Genomic DNA, 18,688 nt, shown 5'->3' on the forward strand with positions numbered 1-18,688 from the left:
CTCTGTATTTTAGAGTGCCTTTTCTTCCTTGTATGAAGTACAAATTCAAGTGATGGATTCAACATCTTACCCTCATCCTAGGCCTGCTTTTTCAGCCTCTGGTTCCTTCTTGAGAACTGTTCCTCTTCACGTCAGACATGGGGTGGGGGAACTTCCTGTGGTCACCTGAAATTTCACGGACTTTGCCCCCCCCCCTTCAGAAGTCAGACCATATCAGCATCAAAGAGATAAGAGCCCTGATTCTGGCCCTTCAGGCTTTTCTCCCATGCTGTCCCCAGGCCCTCTGAAGATTTGCATTGACAAACAGTACAGTGATGTGGTATGTCAGGAATCAGGGGGACACAAAGATGTACCTTGTCTGCATGCTGGCTCTTCAAGCCTGTGATCTGGCTCTTAGTTATTAGTTAACTCTTCAGGTAGTGTATGTTCCTTTACAGCACAGTCTAGGGGCAGAGGCTTTGAGCAGTTTAAAAACATTCTCATGAATGGAAGCTTCACAGATACATGTTTCTGGACATAGTCCATCAGTGGTATATTCCTCAGGTAAATCTTTTTCCCTCCCCTCCGAACAGGCAGCTCCCTCTTTTCCGCTCCAGAGTAGCATGCCATTTGGTGTGGAAGGCTGATGTCTTTTCTTTTCCTTGGAAGGGAGTGTGTCTCTATGCCTTGCTTCCCCTTCCCATGCTTGCAAGAATCCTGCAGAACATTCATGTGGACTTCACAAAAATCTTGCTAGTGACTCTCCTTTGGCCAAGACAGCACTGATTTCCCCTCTTAGTGCATCTATCCAGGGGCAGTCACCACACATTACCTCACCAGTTGGACTTTCTCACACAGGACAAAGGGTCACTCATCCATCCTCACTTCTCCTCTCCTTTTTTTTTTTTTTTTTTTTTAACACTATTGAATTATCACTTGTGACATAGGCTAATTTACATTTATACAAAAGTAATCAAACCATATTAACAAATTAACATTAACAGACATTGTACTTCATATATATCGCAGTATGTCATATAACCTAAGCAACATTACATAAATTATTCAATTTCTGCCCTTTTTCAAACAAGAAACATCTTTATTAAACCATCACTTACAACATAAGCAGTCATACATTTATATAAATGAAAACAAGCCACACCGACACAGTCCTAGTTGCAAGCATTTTCCATCACAAACCATACTGACAGACACTCAGTTGCCAACATAGTACATCACTTATAATCTGTCCAATCATTTTCAGTCATACATTACATAGCTCATTTAAGTCCTGCCTTCTTTTAAACCTCATTCCTGCCCTGCATGTATTATTCCTACAATTCCCATTTTTTCCTATGTAGTTTGCTCCTACTCTTTTCTAAAGATGTCAGTTGTAGTAGTTTTATTTCTGTTAATATATTTGATACTACTAATGTAGTTGGTTTAGATTTTGCTTTCCATTTTCTAGTAATTGCTTTTTGGCAGCCACCATAATTAGACACACCAAGGCCTTACTATGCCTAGGCAGTTCCGGTTGTGTTTCATAGCTCAGAAAACTCATCTACCTCATCACACTGATCCACCCATCCAACATCTCCGGCAGTGCATCCCACAAGGGAATACTTAGTCTGCCAACCCGCTGAACTCCCAGAAAATATGTTCCCAAGTACCACTTTCTTTCCCATCACACTACCACCATTTGCTATCTACATGAGGAAAAATTCTCTGGAGTCTACTCTGGGTATAAAATATCTATGTAAACATTTCCAGGCAAAAATCCTAAATGTAGATTTTGTTGCATATTTGGGAGGCATACTTATATTCTCCCATTGTTTTTGTGAATTCCTTATCCAGGCTCTCTTTCCAATCATTTCTAACCTCCTCTACTGATTCTTATAGTTATCATGCAATATTTTATATGTCCTACTTATTCCTTTTTTAATGGTAGCTTCTCTTCTAGATTCTATGAAAAACTCTGCCAGTGCTTGTCTTTCGTTTAGGACCCCCCCCCCCATTTTTCTTTCTCTTTGCCTATACTCTGATATCAATTATTGATAGGGAAGGCAGTCTCCAACCTGCAGTCCAAATAAATTCTTGGCCACTTCCCATTCTATTACTTTTCCCTCTCTAGTTATTTGCTCTCAATACCTTGGTTCCTTTGCCAGTTTTCTCCAATAAATTCAGGCCCCCTTTTGCCTATTGTCTATATTCTTAAATGCAGTCATCCCTATCGGCAGAATCTTTTTTCTCCATTCCTGCTTTCTCCATTCCTGTGTTGGCTTAGTTCTTAGAATACTTTCTGCTACTTTATGGATATAATATTTTGCATTATTGTTATTCTCCTTAAAGGCCTGCATCCAAAATCCCAATCTCTCATTGTTTCTTGAGCTTTCCTCTGTTTCAACATCATCCCTTTCCACTTTGAATTATAATTTTCTGCTTGTGCTATGTATATGAGCCTTAAATGTGTAGCTCTGAAATACCCCTTCAAATTGGGTAGTCCCAATTCACCCTGTTCTACTGGAAGAATCTGCTTATTCCACTTGACTGTTGCTGTCTTCTCCTCCCAGATAAAATCCTTCTGCTCTTTATTAATTGCTATCCACAACTTCTCCTCTAGTTGATAAAAATATGCCTGACCTAAGACTAAAAACATTTTGACTGCTTGTATCTTATTATCCATATAACAAAGGATGTTATTCGTGCTTCACTGTTGCAGTCATCACACTAGGGTTATCTGCCTGCAGGTTGCCCTCAGTCTGCCCGAATACCAGAGACTTCATATTTCTGTGTCGGTTGCTGTCACTCCAGGTCTGATGTCAGGTCGTCAGGGGTATAAAAACAGGCAGCCGATGCCATTACATCAGTCTTTCTTGCTGAGGAACCCGAAGCAGTTTGCACAGGTGCCGTTTGGTCGCTACCTAAGTTTTCATTTCTGAATTGAATTTTTCTGAAATCTTCTAAAGTTAAGTACTCCATTGGGGATCCTTTTTTCTTGCTCTAACCGATGTCATGAAAAGTTAACAGTTGTCTTGCCTGTGGAAAGCAAATACCACACCAAGATTTCCATTCTTACTGCATCACCTGTTTAGGCCCAGACCACGACGTACCTCGCTGCCAGTTTTGTGCTTTGTTAAACGCCCAAACTATTCGTCGTCGGACCTTTATTGTCGCTAAATACTTTAGTTCTTGATCTCCGTATTCCGAAATGGCTTTGGTAAGCCATCTGACTACCAATCTTCCGAAAAAAACCTAACGATAAAGACAGAGACAGACTGAACAGGTCCAAAACTGCCGACGACGCTTCCGTTAAGCTAGTCGCCAGTTCGCCGGTACTCAGTGAGGTGTTTTCTAAGCATTATAAATTGGATATGGTATCTAGGCTCAGAGCAGGTTTTGCTAGAGGCATTCTACATGGGCTTGTTGAGGGCACTTCCCAGCCTTCCATTCGCTACCCCCCCTTCATCCCCCCTTTTTTTCCTTTGGGCTTTGCTTTGGTGTCCCTCCTGGCTGAGGGTGTGCCTTTTCCATCTTCATTTTCTCCTTTTGATTGTACATAGCCTCTTTTTTCATATTGAAGCTGTTCTCTGCTGGGGCAGTTTAGTTCTGAGTAACTGCATCTATACGTCTACTTTATGCTCTTTTGTCCTGAACGGGGAGAATACATGTGATGTACGTATACAAGATCTAAGGGCTGTGGTATGCTGGCCAAATATTGGTCTCTCCTTGGCAGGAGATACCTATGGTGAACAATACTGCAACAGTGAAGAGAGGGACATCTACTCTTATGGTAAGATTTTACACAACTGTACTGTATTGATCCAGTTCTGTGGAACATCTTGGAGATCTTTTAGTCTCCTTTTAAATCTGATAATACATATATTTTCTCTCTTTATTCCCTTACAATGGATTTTTTCCATGGAGTCCATCCTTTCCACTCATATTGAGAGTAATTCCTGAATATTTAGATGGACTCCCTAAAAAGTGTATTTTTGGAGTGAAGCCCTTTGGCCTAGGCATTGTTGTTTCTCCCTTTTATAGAGTTGGCCAAGGTCAGTTACCACAAGTTCCTCACAATATGGATCTATTCACTCAAGGCAGTGGGAGTTCAACTCATCACATACTATTACGTATTAAATTTTCTGCCTGGGTTTTGCCAGGGATTCTGATATCTTTTAGGCACCTCCATTATAGGATGTGTAGCAGGTAGAAGCAATAAATCCTGCTACTAGAAAATCTTAGTTTGACTTTTGGATGACTTTTCTAGTTGGTGTGTACCTAATAACCAGGGGCCTATGTGGGATTGTACTACTGGTGCTAAATTATTTGTGTGTGTGTGTGTGTGTGTGTGTGTGTGTGTGTGTGTGTGTGTGTGTGTGTGTGTGTGTGTGTGTTACAAGCCTCTGTTCACAGCCTTAATTAAGGCACATTGAGTGTCCAGTTCAGTATGTCTTCCCTTAGATTCATTTCCTTTCCCATTGTTTTCTTAGTAAAACAGTTTCTGATTAGAATGTTTCACCTGAGGTTTCCTTGTTGGGATCTTAACTCACTGTTAGGAAAAGTTAGCCTCCTCTCCATCTGAACCTGCATATCTCACATATTCTAGGTTCATTATATAGGCTCATTATATATAAAGGTCTTTTTTTTGGTGTGACATCTGCAAGATTGGTATCGGAGTTTCAAGCTGTTTTGTTGGGTAAGCCTCATCTGTTGTGCTTTATAGGGATAGGGTATCAGTGAATGACTAAATTACTCATTCATGCCTAATATAATTTCAGTGCTTCTTTGAATCAGGTCATCATCCAAATGTTCTATTTTAATTTTTAGAACCGTGGAGAAAGGTTTCCGGATACTCTGAATGTGCATTGGCAGTGCAGGTATTTTCTTGACGGAACCAACTCCATTAGAAAATCCTGTCAGCTGTCTATTTCTTATGTTGGGACTATTAAAAGGACAACCCTTGTCAAACACATTTTCCAGAGGTTGTCCATGGCCTTCACCTTTTTGTTACCCACCATGATGAACCATTTCCATGCAGTAATAAGACACATTCTCTGTGGATCTTGCATTCCTTAATGACATTCTGGAAAAAGGTGAATTCTAGAAGCTTCCTAGAAACAGTTATGTGGTCCTCTGTATATACATCTATAAATAATTACATACTAGAATATTTGTTTAAATCCACGACTGACATTGCTAAGGCTGTTCTCCAGGTTTTTCTGGGTCCATATTCTTCCTCTTCCCAGGCTGAGTAAGCTACAGTATTTTACCCACAAGTCAATGCAGTAGGTGGGAATGATGAACATAGTGCAGTTGTGTAAGCTGCACCCTCGTATAACAGTAGATGTTTAAACATTCCCCTTCTGATGTTCATCGTGCATACAGCTGCAGTCATAACAGATGGGTTCTCCTGCCGTCAGGCGGGTCCTCTGTCGGCTGAATTCCAAAGTCTAGGTCCGGTGTTGGTTGTCGTCGCTTCTTCCCTGACGTCAGTGCACCAGGGGTATAAAAGAACCAGCCGATGCCATTTTCCCAGTCTTTCTTGCCGCACGGTGCCCGAAGCAGAAGCAGTTCGCAAGTACTGGTTGGCCAGCTCCTGAAACTACAAGCCCTCATGGCTGTGCAGCCTTTTATCATCTTCCATCAGGACAGAGTTTCCTTACGAACCAACCCGTACTTTATGCCAAAGGTGGTATCCAGGGTAGCTTTGAATCAGGCTATACACTTACCTACCTTCTACCCTAATCCTCAAAACAAAGGGGAGAGACTACTACATTCCTTGGACATTCACAGATAGCTGCGTTACTATTTGGACAGAACAAAGCCTTTCAGAAAATCAGAACAGCTCTTTGTGTCCTATGCTATAGGAGCTCAAGGGAAGCCAATTTCCAAACAGACAATCTCAAAATGGATAGCCCACTGCATACGCTTTTGTTACTCGTTTCATGGTAAAACTGTACTTGCAGGCATCAGATCTCACTCCACAAGGGCCACGGCTACCTCTGCAGCCTTCCTCAGAGGAGTTGCTACCAAAGATATTTTAGAAGCAGCCACTTGGAGTTCTGTGCATACCTTCTCCAAGCACTACCACCTACCATTATACTCCAAAACTAGAGCAGGCTTTGCCACTGCAGTCTTGCAGGGCATTCTGGCTCCTCCTAGTTCCACCTAGTGCCTACCACCCCTTTCTTAGCTTTGGGATTCTACCCATCTGTTATGACTGCAGCTGTATGCACGATGAACATAGTACAGTTTTGTACCTACCATAAATGTAGATGTTCGAGTGCTAATACAGCTGCAGTCCAGGTTTCCCTCCCTCCTTCCCCTCTTGGGACAGGCCTATTGGCTAACACCTCCTCATTCAACCTGATTGGGGTATTCTTTTATGGTGTATTTGCTTGCAACTACTGTATTTTGATTATATTGCATTGCTTTATTACACAAATTTATGTATTGCCTTCCTTCTGGGGGCACCTGACATCTGGGGCAAGAAAAACTGAAGAAAATGGCGTTGGCTGGTTATTTTATACCCCTGGCGCACTGACGTCAGGGAAGAAGCGACGACAACCGATGTCGGACCTAGACTTTGGAATTCGGCCGACCGAGGACCCGCCTGAAGGCAGGTGAACCCATCTGTTATGACTGCAGCTGTATTAGCACTCGATTTATGGTAGGTACAAAACTGTACTATGTGTTGGATTATTCTTTTTGGTTAGTCCAGGATCAGTATGCTACTACTAATATAGTTGGCAAGAAAGTCCATAAGATTTTCCATTCTGCCTGCTGATTTTTCCCTTTTTGGAGCTGGCCAGTCAGCAGTTAGAGTAGATCAGAGAGAAGGATCCAGAGCTTTTGGAAGGTGCCTAGTTGCTGTATCTTGGGCAAGGCACACTCCATAGGCTTCTTAAGCAGTGAGGAATTCAAGGTGTTGTAGATAAGTGCAACTTGCACAACTGTACCTTTTGCGTTGTGTTACTATGTTATCCCCAAGCATCTTAATTTTACGTTGCACTAACTCACTTCACTGTAATAGCAAAAATTATGAAAGCTAAATCAGGTTGTCTGGAATAGGAATTTTACCTCTGACTGTGCTGCGTATGACCCAGATTCAGCAAGTGGTCTAGACACTGGGATTTGGTCATATGAAGTGGATAGGACAGGCTGTTGGATAACTTTTCTGTCTGACATCATATCAGGGAAGTGCTGGTGTCACCCAGGTGGTTTCTATTTGAATGTCATTGAACTGCATGGAGCTAACATGTGTAAACTCTGCATTGGTGTTATAAACATTGCATTTACAGGTGACTGGACAGGTTGATGCCAAAGTACACTTTACTGCTTCCCTAAGGCATTAAGAGTTTTTGACTCGTTGTGTTCATATTGTAAAGCAACCTTGATTAGATGATTATTCTGTTTTCCCATTGGTTTTGTTAAGAACTTTTTATTTCTAATTTTGTTAGAGTGATTGTTTTTCACTGTCATGCATTGACCTTTTGGATGTGCTCCCATGAGCAGAATTTTGAAAACTGTTCCTTTTATGTCCAACTTTGTATTTGTCCTTTTCTGTCTAACAAATTGTCTACCTGCTGTTTTAATCCTAGGTATTCAGACTGGCATTTTACTTTTTCTGTGAAAAGCTTTGTAGGCACATACAAGGCTAGCTGACAGAGAACTACTTTTAAGAACATTACTAGACTGTCACACTTCACATGTTTCTGGCCTTGACCACCAGTTCGTGTGTGCTGCATCTTTTTTGTTTTAATTGTCTTGTGAGGCATACATTACTGTTTCTAATACAGTCAAGTAAACACACTTCAGTATAAAGACGTGAGGTGAGATTCATATACATGATGTGAAGTGACTAAGATTAGTACCTGAAGATTGCACTGAAAACATTCAGCATTCATATCACCAGCTTACAAAGGCTGGATCCAATGCAGTGGATATGGTATGCCTTTGGTGTATAGAAGCTGTACAAATCCGTAGTACATGAGTATCATTGCAAACACAAGTTGTAAAACCCCTATGAAACACCATGGTTGTCACATATGACACTGCAACACAACTGTATACCAGTGGGCATTATATCCCCCAGCCCAAGCTCAGAAAGTATGTGTCTTCCCGTGTCAGTATAAGGCTACCTCAACAACAAGGCAGACCTAAAATGAGTATAGGTCAGCAGAGGTATGATTACACTCGCAGAGCTATGTACAGATGTGCTAGTTAAGACTGAAGCCTGTTTAAGCAAAACCTTGCTTTCACAGACATACATATGGATATAAGCTTAAAAATAAAAGTTTTTGTTCTGTGGAAAGTAAGCCATACTGTACAGTGGTCCTTGCCATCCCTAATTTATAATAACCTTCAGTGTCACACCTTATCATGGCAAGCTTGCTACTTCCATGGAAATGATTTTTGCTGCTGTAAATAGTTGTCACTGTACACATGTGGCTGTGCAGTTTGTAGCCAGGGATGTGATGAGTACACAGTTGTATGCATATACTTAGTGACATTTGGCTAGAACAAAAGAAAAGTAAAACATTCCTGTATTGTCTTCTTTTTTGGAGGCATATTTGTGCTGTAGTTATTCCCAATGTTCAAGGAAAGAAATATTCTTTCTAGAAGTGAAAGGTCAGTGGAACCATAGAGATTAGCACATTGACATCACTCCTAAAGAACTGGGCCATAATGGGTTACTAATTGTGCTTATTGTACCTGAATGGGTAATGACCTTAATGTATAGTCATAATTTCATGACTTCAGATGCTCTTTCCTGCATACTAGGTATTCCCAAGTTGTGTAGCTTTTGACAGTGTTGGATAATTTTTCTGTCTCTCTCATACTTCTCAACAGTGTAGCTTTTCACAGACTGTCTGGATGTTTGCCTCACATTTTTGGCCTTTTCTACATAAAAGTTGTGATTTTCTGTTGAATCACTGAGGAGTGAAGTCCATATACAATGACGTACATTTGAGTTTTAGACTGTATCTTCAGAAAATACATGCCAACTCAAATCCTGTCATGCTAGCAACCTTCTAAGTTTATAAAATTGATATTTAAAATCTGTCCCTATTTTTGGGCCTTTGTCGCCCCCCCCATTATTTTAGGCATGTCCAGATTTCTTGTAGTAAGAGGGGAGAGGTATGCCTGTCTCTGTCGCACATACAAACACGTATGTAGGTGTGTGTGATGCATCAGTCAAAATTCTCCAGTAACATTTTCATTTACAGTACTTTTATGTACATGCTTCAATGCTATTCTACCCAAATAGAATTCCTTGTGCTTCCGCTGTCCTTTGTGCAGTGCGGACAGTAGTGGATGGCACAGTCTGAGGATTCTCTTTTTCTACCTTCAACCCATCAGTTCCCCAATGCATGGCTGTAGTTGCCTATGGGGGAGGAGTAGCTGTTAGTGAAAAATTGTGAGCGTCTGTCATCTGCGTGTTTGTGCAAGCAATTTAACTTCTTTGAAGACTCTTCCTCCCAAGTTTGTCGAGCAAGTTCCGTCTCCTGGAATTATGACCAATATATGCCCTTCATCTGTGCATCCACAATGCTTTTCCCAAAGCGAGGCAATAAGTACTGCCTCATCATTCCTCTCCCACCTCCAGCGTCTGTGTTAGTGTATTAGCCCAAGACCTCAGCATTGTAGTCAGGGTTTGTCTTTATGCGGCCAAAGTCCAACAAAGTATCCTTTTTTTGGGGGGGGGTGTTTGGGATTATTTATATGTTTTAGTTACTGACGATGGCCATGTTGAAGTATGTGATATATGTAAGTACTCACTTACCACTTGATATTTAAGTGGAGATGATTATTTTTCCTTTTGTCATCCTTGCATCGAAGATTCCATCCTCTGCCTTATAAGAGCAGGACTTTCCTATAAATAATCTTCCAGTTATATAATTACACAGCATTTTCAAGTGTATTTTCTTGTGCAGGTTCAGGGAAGAGCAAGATCTGAGTTTCTTGGTATACATGTTTTCCACTTGTTCCTGGTATAGGCATACCATGCATCAGCAGGAAAGAGAGTAAGGATTTTTAACATGATCCACGTAAGAGGGCAGTAAATGAACATTTCCACTTGCTATTGCCCTGTCAAAGATCAGTTAGCAATGATACCTATACCTTTCGCCTAACTGTCATAACTAGGCCAGAGTGTAGACATATCCTTGTGTAAATAAATGTGATGCTGCTGAAATTAAATCTAGTGATCTTACTTGATGTCATTACATTTTAAGGTACTTTTTCAATGCTCTGATCATTGTTTGTACTGTTTTCTAACCTGATGTAATTGTAACATTTTAAGGTACTGCATTTCAATGAGCTGCTTGGAGTCTGGGAGCCCTTACTTGAGCCACTAGAAGATGGAAACAGCGACTTTAGACCATGGAGTCTTGGCATTAAGGTACAGTTTAACATTTCTCTTGCTAATGTGTCACAAAGGTATAGGCCAAACAAGATAGTGAAAAACTGAAGTTTTAAGTTAGCTGTGTAGCTTACTTTCAGTAACAGTAAAATGAAATGACAAAAGTGTTCAGAATACCTTTACTCTAAAATCGTAATAATCCCTTCTTCCAAGGGTTTGTCGTAATATTCTCGCTCAGATGGAAGATTGACGTTTGTTCATTCTAAGAACCCAACTTAATAGATCAGGAACACCCTGCCACCATCACTCTGTATGTTGGTTGTCCCTCTAGCTAGCTTGTGCTATTGAAATTTCTATTAATTTGGATTTGTATACATTGGTATATTATTTGTTAGCAATGGGAACATGGAAGTAGAATGCAGATTTTCTTTTTACTGTATTGATTTGCATGAAGATGCTCACTAGTGGTTAACTGACAGGCATTGGGGAGCAGTTGTGCTTTTGAGGTTGGTGTTTGATATCACAACATTCATCACTACAGTCCATGTCCTTTATCAAAAGTGGGAACCGCCACACCCCCCCCTTCAAAAAAAAAAAAAAAAAAAGACGATGAATGCTGATTGGAGTAGAAGAGTAGTCCAACCCATAGGTATGCTCTCTCATAAATCAGCAAATACAGTAAAGAACATATGCTATTTTGTCGTCAGTTAGTCCAAAACACATTAGTTTGCAGTATGCACAGCATTTAAGTTGCACTATTTCATATAACATACTTTTGTCATATTTTTGTCTCACTTATTTCTAAAATTGATCTCAGGGCACCAGTTTTCTTTTTAATTTGCAGTGCAAGTATTGTAGATATTAAGTACTGTGATAACATAATCTCTAGGTATTTAGATTTATTTTACTTTTTTAATAGTCAAAATGAAGTATCTGAGCTGGTGGAGAGGCATTATAATTTGGAGCCAACTTTATTGGAATATAATGTTCAAAATTATATAAGTATAGATTCACGCATGTCTAGCTATGATAAAACTGTTTTTCGGCTTTTCCCGGTTAGGGGTCGGCACAGCGGAACTCCGGTCCACTAATGATTGGCAGTAGATTTTTACGTGCTGGCTTGCCGGGCCCAACGCACAGCCTTCAACGAAGGAACGCCCATTCACGCATGTCGACACACCGAAGATGCTATAACTGAGAATCTAACATGCAACGTCTAACTGTGAGGCGACAATGCTACCGCAGCACCACCACCGCATGTCTAGCTATGATAATCTGTTAATATTCTTATATTACATATGAATATTGATTATTGCAAGGCTTTCTTTTTTGAAGTTTCTGCAGTTTATTATATGATCTGATGATGTCCTTCAAGGATGCATCTGCAGTCATAACATATGGGTTGTCCTGCCTCAGGCAGCCCTTCGGTCGGCCAGATTCCAAAGTCTGGGTCTGGCTTCGGCTGATGTCGCACTTCAATCGACGTCATAGCTCCTGGGGTATAAAGGCATCAGCCGACGCCATTTTCCTCAGTCTTTCTTGCCACGCGGTGCCCGAAGCAGAAGCTGTTCGCAAGTGCCGGTCGGTCAGATCCAGAGATTTCAGCTACTGAAGACTTCTAAAAAAGCTAAGTACCCGGTTGGGGACTCTTTCTTGCCTCAGCCGATGTCAGACAAAGTAAATAATTGTTTAACTTGTGGGAAACAAATACCTCATAAGGATTTCCACTCTTACTGCCTTCCTTGCTTAGGCCCAGACCACGGCGTATCAGCTTGTTTAGCCCGTGCTCCCTTCAACCGGCCGGACACTTAGGCGTGGTCGGAGTTTGTAGAGTTTTTGGCTCCGCTTTCACATATAAAATGCCGTGGAGACTCCGACTACCCATTTAGCTTCCCCTTGCCTCTGATGCTCCAAGTTCTTCAGAAAGCCTCTCGGTTGGGGTGTAGAATGATTCTCATTGCTCCGTTTTGGCCTCAACAGATCTGGTTCCCCTTCCTAAGGTCTCACTCTGTGAATCCTCCTTGGATTCTAGATCCCATTCCGGATCTGATATCTCATCCATCCCACTTATCTCCTCTCAACCTGGACAACCTGAAGCTGACCGCTTGGCTGCTCCAGTTCCACTCTTGATCACGACTCCCGGTATTTCGCCCCTGTTAAGGCCATCCTGGTGGCAGCTCATAAGCCATCCACTAGGAAAGTCTACCGCAGCAAGTGGAAACGGTTCTCGCTAGGGGAGCGGCAAGGCCTAAACCCCTTCATAGTTCCTCTCCCTTTGGTGCTTGATTTCTTAACCACTCTTTTTAATGATGGTGCCAGCAGTTCCACAGTCAAAGTACAACTTGCAATTTCCCATTATCACATTGGTCATGACTCCAATCCACTGATGTCGCCAAGTTGTGTAAGATTTTCCTTAAAGGTACTTTTCTTCTCAGGCCCCTGTAAAGCAAGCGGTTCCTCCTTGGGACCTTTCCTTAGTTCTCCAGGCCTTGACCGCCTTCAACCGGTGGCTACGGTAGATCTGAAATTCTTATCTTTCAAGACCGCCTTCTTAGTAGCCATTACTGCCAAGAGAGTTTCAGAGCTTCAAGCATTATCAGCTAAACCTCCTTACTTGGTCTTTCATCCGGACCGTGTTTACCTCAGGACCAACCCGTCCTTTCTTCCTAAGGTAGCTTCTGAAGCAAACATTAATCAATCCATTAACCTCCTGTCTTCTTTCCTAAATATGAAAACAAAGGTGAATACAAGCTTCACTCCTTAGATGTTCACAGGCAACTTAGATTTTATCTAAACAGGACGGCTGGTCATAGGCAATCCGACCAGTTGTTCATTTCCTTTGCTAAATTTAATTTGGGCAAACCAATTTCTAAAGTCTCATTATCTCGCTGGATTTCACAATGTATCTTATTGGCTTATCAAGCTTCGGAAGGCCCAGACCGGAGGGTGTACATGCCCATTCAACCCGGTCAGTCTCTACCTCGGTAGCCTTTAAGGCTAGGATTCCTCTAGATGATATTTGTGCAGCAGCCACGTGGGCTTCATCTCATACTTTTATTTCCCACTACAAGTTGGATCTTGCATCTAGGGGTAGAGCATCCTTTGGCTCCGCGGTGCTCCGGAATATCCTTCCATGAAGCCGCCCAAGATTCAGGTAGCTGGGGACTCTGTCCCACAGGTTGCAGACAAATGAATCTCCTACTTCAGATTTAGAAGTTATGTACTCACCATAACGTTCCATCTGAGTAGGTGTATTCATTTGTCTGCAACCATCCCGCCCTCCTATCCCCCTGGCCTTTCAGTTTCTTGCATATGATGTGTTACCCTTTTCAGGGTGTTCTTGCTGTTGGCAAACTCGATCTGAGGTCATGAGGGTAGAGCAGGGCATTATGGGAGGGGGGAGGAGCTGAGAGCTTGGATCCATAGCTGGTAAACTATGCCGGTTCGGATCCGATATCGGATCCATAACCCACAGGTTGTAGACAAATGAATACACCTACTCAGATGGAACGTTATGGTGAGTACATAACTTCTAATTTAACTTGTGGGAAACAAATACCTCATAAGGATTTCCACTCTTACTGCCTTCCTTGCTTAGGCCCAGACCACGACGTATCAGCTTGTTTAGCCTGTGCTTCCTTCAACCGACGGACACTTAGACGTCGGTCGGAGTTTGCTGTAGAGTTTTTTGGCTCCGCTTTCACATATAAAATGCCGTCGGAGACTCCGACTACCCATTTAGCTAAAAAACGCAAGGAAAAGGACTGACACTCGCGGCCCGCAGTTTCGGCTGAAACCACGGTTAGGCCTACCGCAAGTGTCTCGGTTTCGACTGAAACCGAGACCTCGGTTCTCCCTTCGGCCGAAAGCATGCCTCCGACAACCGAGGCCACACAGGCCCCGGCTGAGTCGGCTTCAGAATTTCCTACTGAAGAAGCAGGCACACAAGATTTGTCCGACACCATTCCGTTGGACATCTCTACTCCTGCACGTGGGGCAGCTAGACCCCCTGCTTCTATGTCTATCAAGGCCTTCTCCAGGGCTAAAGCAGCTAAACTTTCCAAGGCCTTACCTACAAAAGCTCCCTCTCACAGACCTACCTCAAGTTCTCAGATTCTCAGCCTTGCTGAGGACCTTATTTCTCTGATCAGGGGATCCCAACCTCATCCAGACAGGGCCTCACAACCCCCACCTGAAAAGAGGTCTAGGACTGAACCCCCTGAACCTCTCTCCTCTGACTATTCCTCAGATGGTTCAGATTTATCTGACCATCAGGAAGGACCATACTCACCTTATGAGGATTCCGATGCAGAAGACTCCATTCCTTCTGCCTCCCCTCCAGAAGAATTTTCTTTCGGGGAAATTCTACACTCAATGAGGGAACACTTCCAATGGCAGGGTCAGGATTTTTCTGATTCTAGGAAAAGGCTAAGGACTTTTCTACACTTACCACGGCATAGGCCTTTAGCCATACCACCTGTACTATCAGTTGTTGATGATGCATACAATGAGGCCAGTACTGCCCCTGATTCTCTTCCCCCGGCCCCTGCCAAACCGGACAGATACTACAGGGTCCCGGATTCTGACTACCACTTGTATAAAGCCCATGCTGCAGACACAGAAACCATTTCTCAGGGCCCTAAAGGTGTTGCAGCTGCCTCTGCCAAAAACCCCCAACCCTCTGAAAGAGAATCAAGAGCATTAGAGAGATGGGGTAAAAAGGTTTATACATCTGCTACTCTTTCTGCCAAAGCTTTAAACTGTCAATTTCATATGATACAGTACCAGAAATTTTTGTTAGATCAGCTGAATAAAAAGCTGTCCTCTCCTGAACCTCTAGACCGTAAGTCCCTTCAGGATTTGGTACACAGCTCTCAGCAGGTCAGTAATCATTTCTTAAAATGTGGCTATGATGCACTGGAGGCTTCATTTAGATCAGCTATGACTGGAGCAGTGATTCGAAGGCATGCCTGGCTAAAAGAACAATCCTTGCCAGACCATGTTAAGTCTAAACTCCTAGATGCCCCTATGGAGAAACAAAGTTTATTTGGCTCCCCTGCACAGGAGGTTCTAAAGAAAGTGGAAGAAAAAGCAAAATCTGTCCAAACAGTCAAGGATTTTCTGCAGGTCCAACCTCCGAGGTTCAGCAGAAATTGGCCTTCAAAGAATTGGTCCTTTCCAGACACCTCCAGAGCACAGAGAGGCAGAAATAGACGCCCAAGAGGCAGAGGTCAATCAAGGGTGCCTACAGGGTCGCCAGTGGCAACCTGCCAACCAGAGAAGTGCCGCCACAGCTGCGACTGCAACCACTTCCACAGGACAGACACAATGACTTGGCTCTGATTCCGCCTACCAGGGAACAACTGGAAGCACCCTTGGGCGGAAAGCTAGCTTTATTTTCAAAAACTGGCATTGCATTACAGGAGACAAATGGACTTTGCAAACAATAGACAAAGGCTACAGGTTTCACTTCCACACTCTACCAAAAAAGAGAGGAATGCCAAACCTTCCACCAAGCCAGAAATCAGAGGCTCTAAAACAAATCATCAGCTTACTAAGGATGAGAGCAATAGAAAAGGTACCATCTATGGAACAAGGCCAAGGATTTTACTCCAGACTATTCCTTGTACCAAGAAAAGAAAATTAATGGAGGCCTATTCTCGACTTGTCCGCACTGAACACATATCTCATTGTTCCAAAATTCAAGATGCTGTGACCCTACAGCAACTTCTTCCCATATTGGGTAAGGAGTCTTGGCTGGTGACTCTAGATCTCAAGGAGGCATACCTGCACGTCCCTATACGACCAGATTGCAGAAGACACTTCAGATTTCTTGCAGGATCAGAGCATTATCAATTCTCAGCATTGCCCTTTGGCTTATCTACTGCGCCCAGAGTATTCACGAAATGCCTGGCATCAGTAATTGCACATTGCAGGCTTCAGGGAATTCAAATCTACCCATACCTGGACGACTGCCTAATACAAGCGGACAACAAGACAAAATAATAAAGGATTTGGCCTATGTCATACAACTGCTGCAAGCTTTGGGATACACAGTCAACATACAAAAGTCAAGACTAGTGCCATCCCAAAGGATAACATTTTTGGGTGCAGAACTGGACACAATAACTCAGATGGCTTTTCTCACAGAAGAAAACAAAAGCAACTACCAGTCTACTTCATGGCATTAACAAGACAAACTCAGCTTACTGCAAGGAAAGTCCTGCAGGCCCTGGGTTACATGGCATCCTGCATAATCTTGATCCCACATGCCAGGCTGCATATGAGAAAATTACAATGGTACCTAAGGAATGTATGGTCTCAACACATACACAGTCTAGAAGCCCTGATACCAATCATTCCATGCCTGAAAAAAGAATTCCTGTGGTGGGCTCAGGCCTGCCAGATCAACAGAGGATTGCCTTTCCACAAACCACATCCAAGGCAGACCATCACCACGGACGCCTCAGACCTAGGCTGGGGGGGCACACATGGAAGACAAGTGTATCCAAGGCCTATGGTCCCAAGACCAGCTGAATCTACACATAAATCTAAAGGAGATGCTGGCAGTGAAGCATGCAATCGAGGCATTCAAATCTTTCCTCCAGCAAGGACACCTGCTGATAAGGACGGACAATACCACAGTCATGTGGTACATCAACAAACAGGGAGGCACACATTCATACCCCCTATGCCGGATGGCAATAGACCTGTGGAACTTAGGCCTGAATCTCAACATCCAACTGCAGGCCAGATTCGTACCAGGAAAAGAGAATTCTCTAGCAGACAGCTTAAGCAGAACTACCACGGATGCTCACGAATGGATGCTGCATCCAGACATCTTCAAAACCATAACAAAGAAATGGGGAATGCCAGAGATAGACCTGTTCGCCTCCCCATTCAACCACCAACTGAAGAAATTCTGCACAAGAGTATACCACCCACAAGCCTGGAGGGTGGACTCCCTTTCTTTCAGCTGGAAGGCCCTGACAGTATATGCCTTTCCACCTCTACCCTTGATGTACAAAGTTCTACTGAAGATCAGAGAGGAACAGCCAAAGGTAATTCTGATAGCTCCAGACTGGCCAAGGCAGCATTGGTACCCGCTACTGAGAAGCATGTCTCGGACGAACTCATGGCCTCTACCTCTATGTCCTTTACTTCTAACGCAGAACAACTACAAGACCCTGCATCCAAACTTAAAAACCCTGCAGCTAACTGCTTGGAAAATTGCATAAAACAAGACCAACCTGTTTTATCTCAGAGGGTTAGGGACATTATCCTGGAGGCTCGCAGACCCTCCACAAGGAAAACATATTCAGCCAAATGGAAGAGATTCCTCATTTGGAGTGCAGCAAAGGGAACAAATGTCACACTAGTAAACCTAGCACACATCCTAGAATACTTGGCAGAACTGTTCCACAATGGCCTGTCCTATTCTTCCATTAAGATTCATGCATCAGCGATTTCAGTAGAGTACAACATGGATCCTCCTGTCTTCTTTCATCCTCTCCTCAGACAATTTTTGAGAGGGATCAAAAATGTAAAACCTCCAAGGAAACCACCTCTGCCTGCATGGGATCTCAATTTTGTACTAGAAAAATTAACACTTCCCCCTTTTGAACCAGCAGCAACAGCAGACTTACAGTTCTTATCTTGGAAAACTGCCTTCCTGCTAGCAATCACTTCAGCAAGACGGGTATCCGAGTTACAGGCATTAATGGCAGTGCAGCCTTTCCTTATCTTTCATCAGGATAGAGTGTCTCTGAGAACCAATCCTACTTTTATGCCAAAGGTGGTATCCAGGGTATCCTTGAACCAAGCTGTTCATTTACCTACATTCTTCCCTAACCCACAGAACAGGGGGGGAAAACTACTACACACCTTGGATGTACACAGACAACTGCGCTACTATCTGGACAGAACTAAGGCCAACAGAAAAACTGACCAGCTTCTGGTAGCATATGCAACAGGAGTGCAAGGAAAAGCAATTTCAAAACAGACAATCTCAAAATGGATAGGAAATTGCATTCAATTCTGCTACTCATTTCATGGAAAGACAACTCCTGAAAATATCAGGCCTTACTCCACAAGAGCTACAGCCACCACTACAGCTTTCCTATGAGGAGTGGCTACCAAAGACATTTTAGAAGCTGCTACTTGGAGCTCCGTGCATACATTTGCCAAGCATTACAATCTTCCTTTATACTCCAGATCCCGAGCAGGTTTTGCAACTGCAGTTTTACAAGGGATCTTAACTACACCATCATTATCTTAGTGCCTCCTCCCCCAGTTTGGCTATGGTATTCTACCCATATGTTATGACTGCAGATGCATCCTTGA

At 42.9% G+C, this 18,688-nt stretch overlaps 1 protein-coding gene across 2 annotated transcripts in view; it reads left to right on the top strand.

Moving 5' to 3' along the window:
* VPS13A (vacuolar protein sorting 13 homolog A) overlaps nt 1-18,688 on the top strand; it is a 4,910,496-nt gene that overhangs the window by 3,277,672 nt on the left and 1,614,136 nt on the right. For both annotated transcript variants that reach the window (XM_044060868.1, XM_044060869.1), the window contains exon 42: nt 10,286-10,384. In XM_044060868.1, coding sequence (XP_043916803.1) covers nt 10,286-10,384 — 99 coding nt within the window. The remainder of the gene's footprint in view (nt 1-10,285; nt 10,385-18,688) is intronic.

This window comes from Protopterus annectens, chromosome 2.part0 (genome assembly GCF_019279795.1).
Source record: "Protopterus annectens isolate FY-2018-M chromosome 2.part0, PAN1.0, whole genome shotgun sequence".
NCBI lineage: Eukaryota > Metazoa > Chordata > Ceratodontiformes > Protopteridae > Protopterus > Protopterus annectens.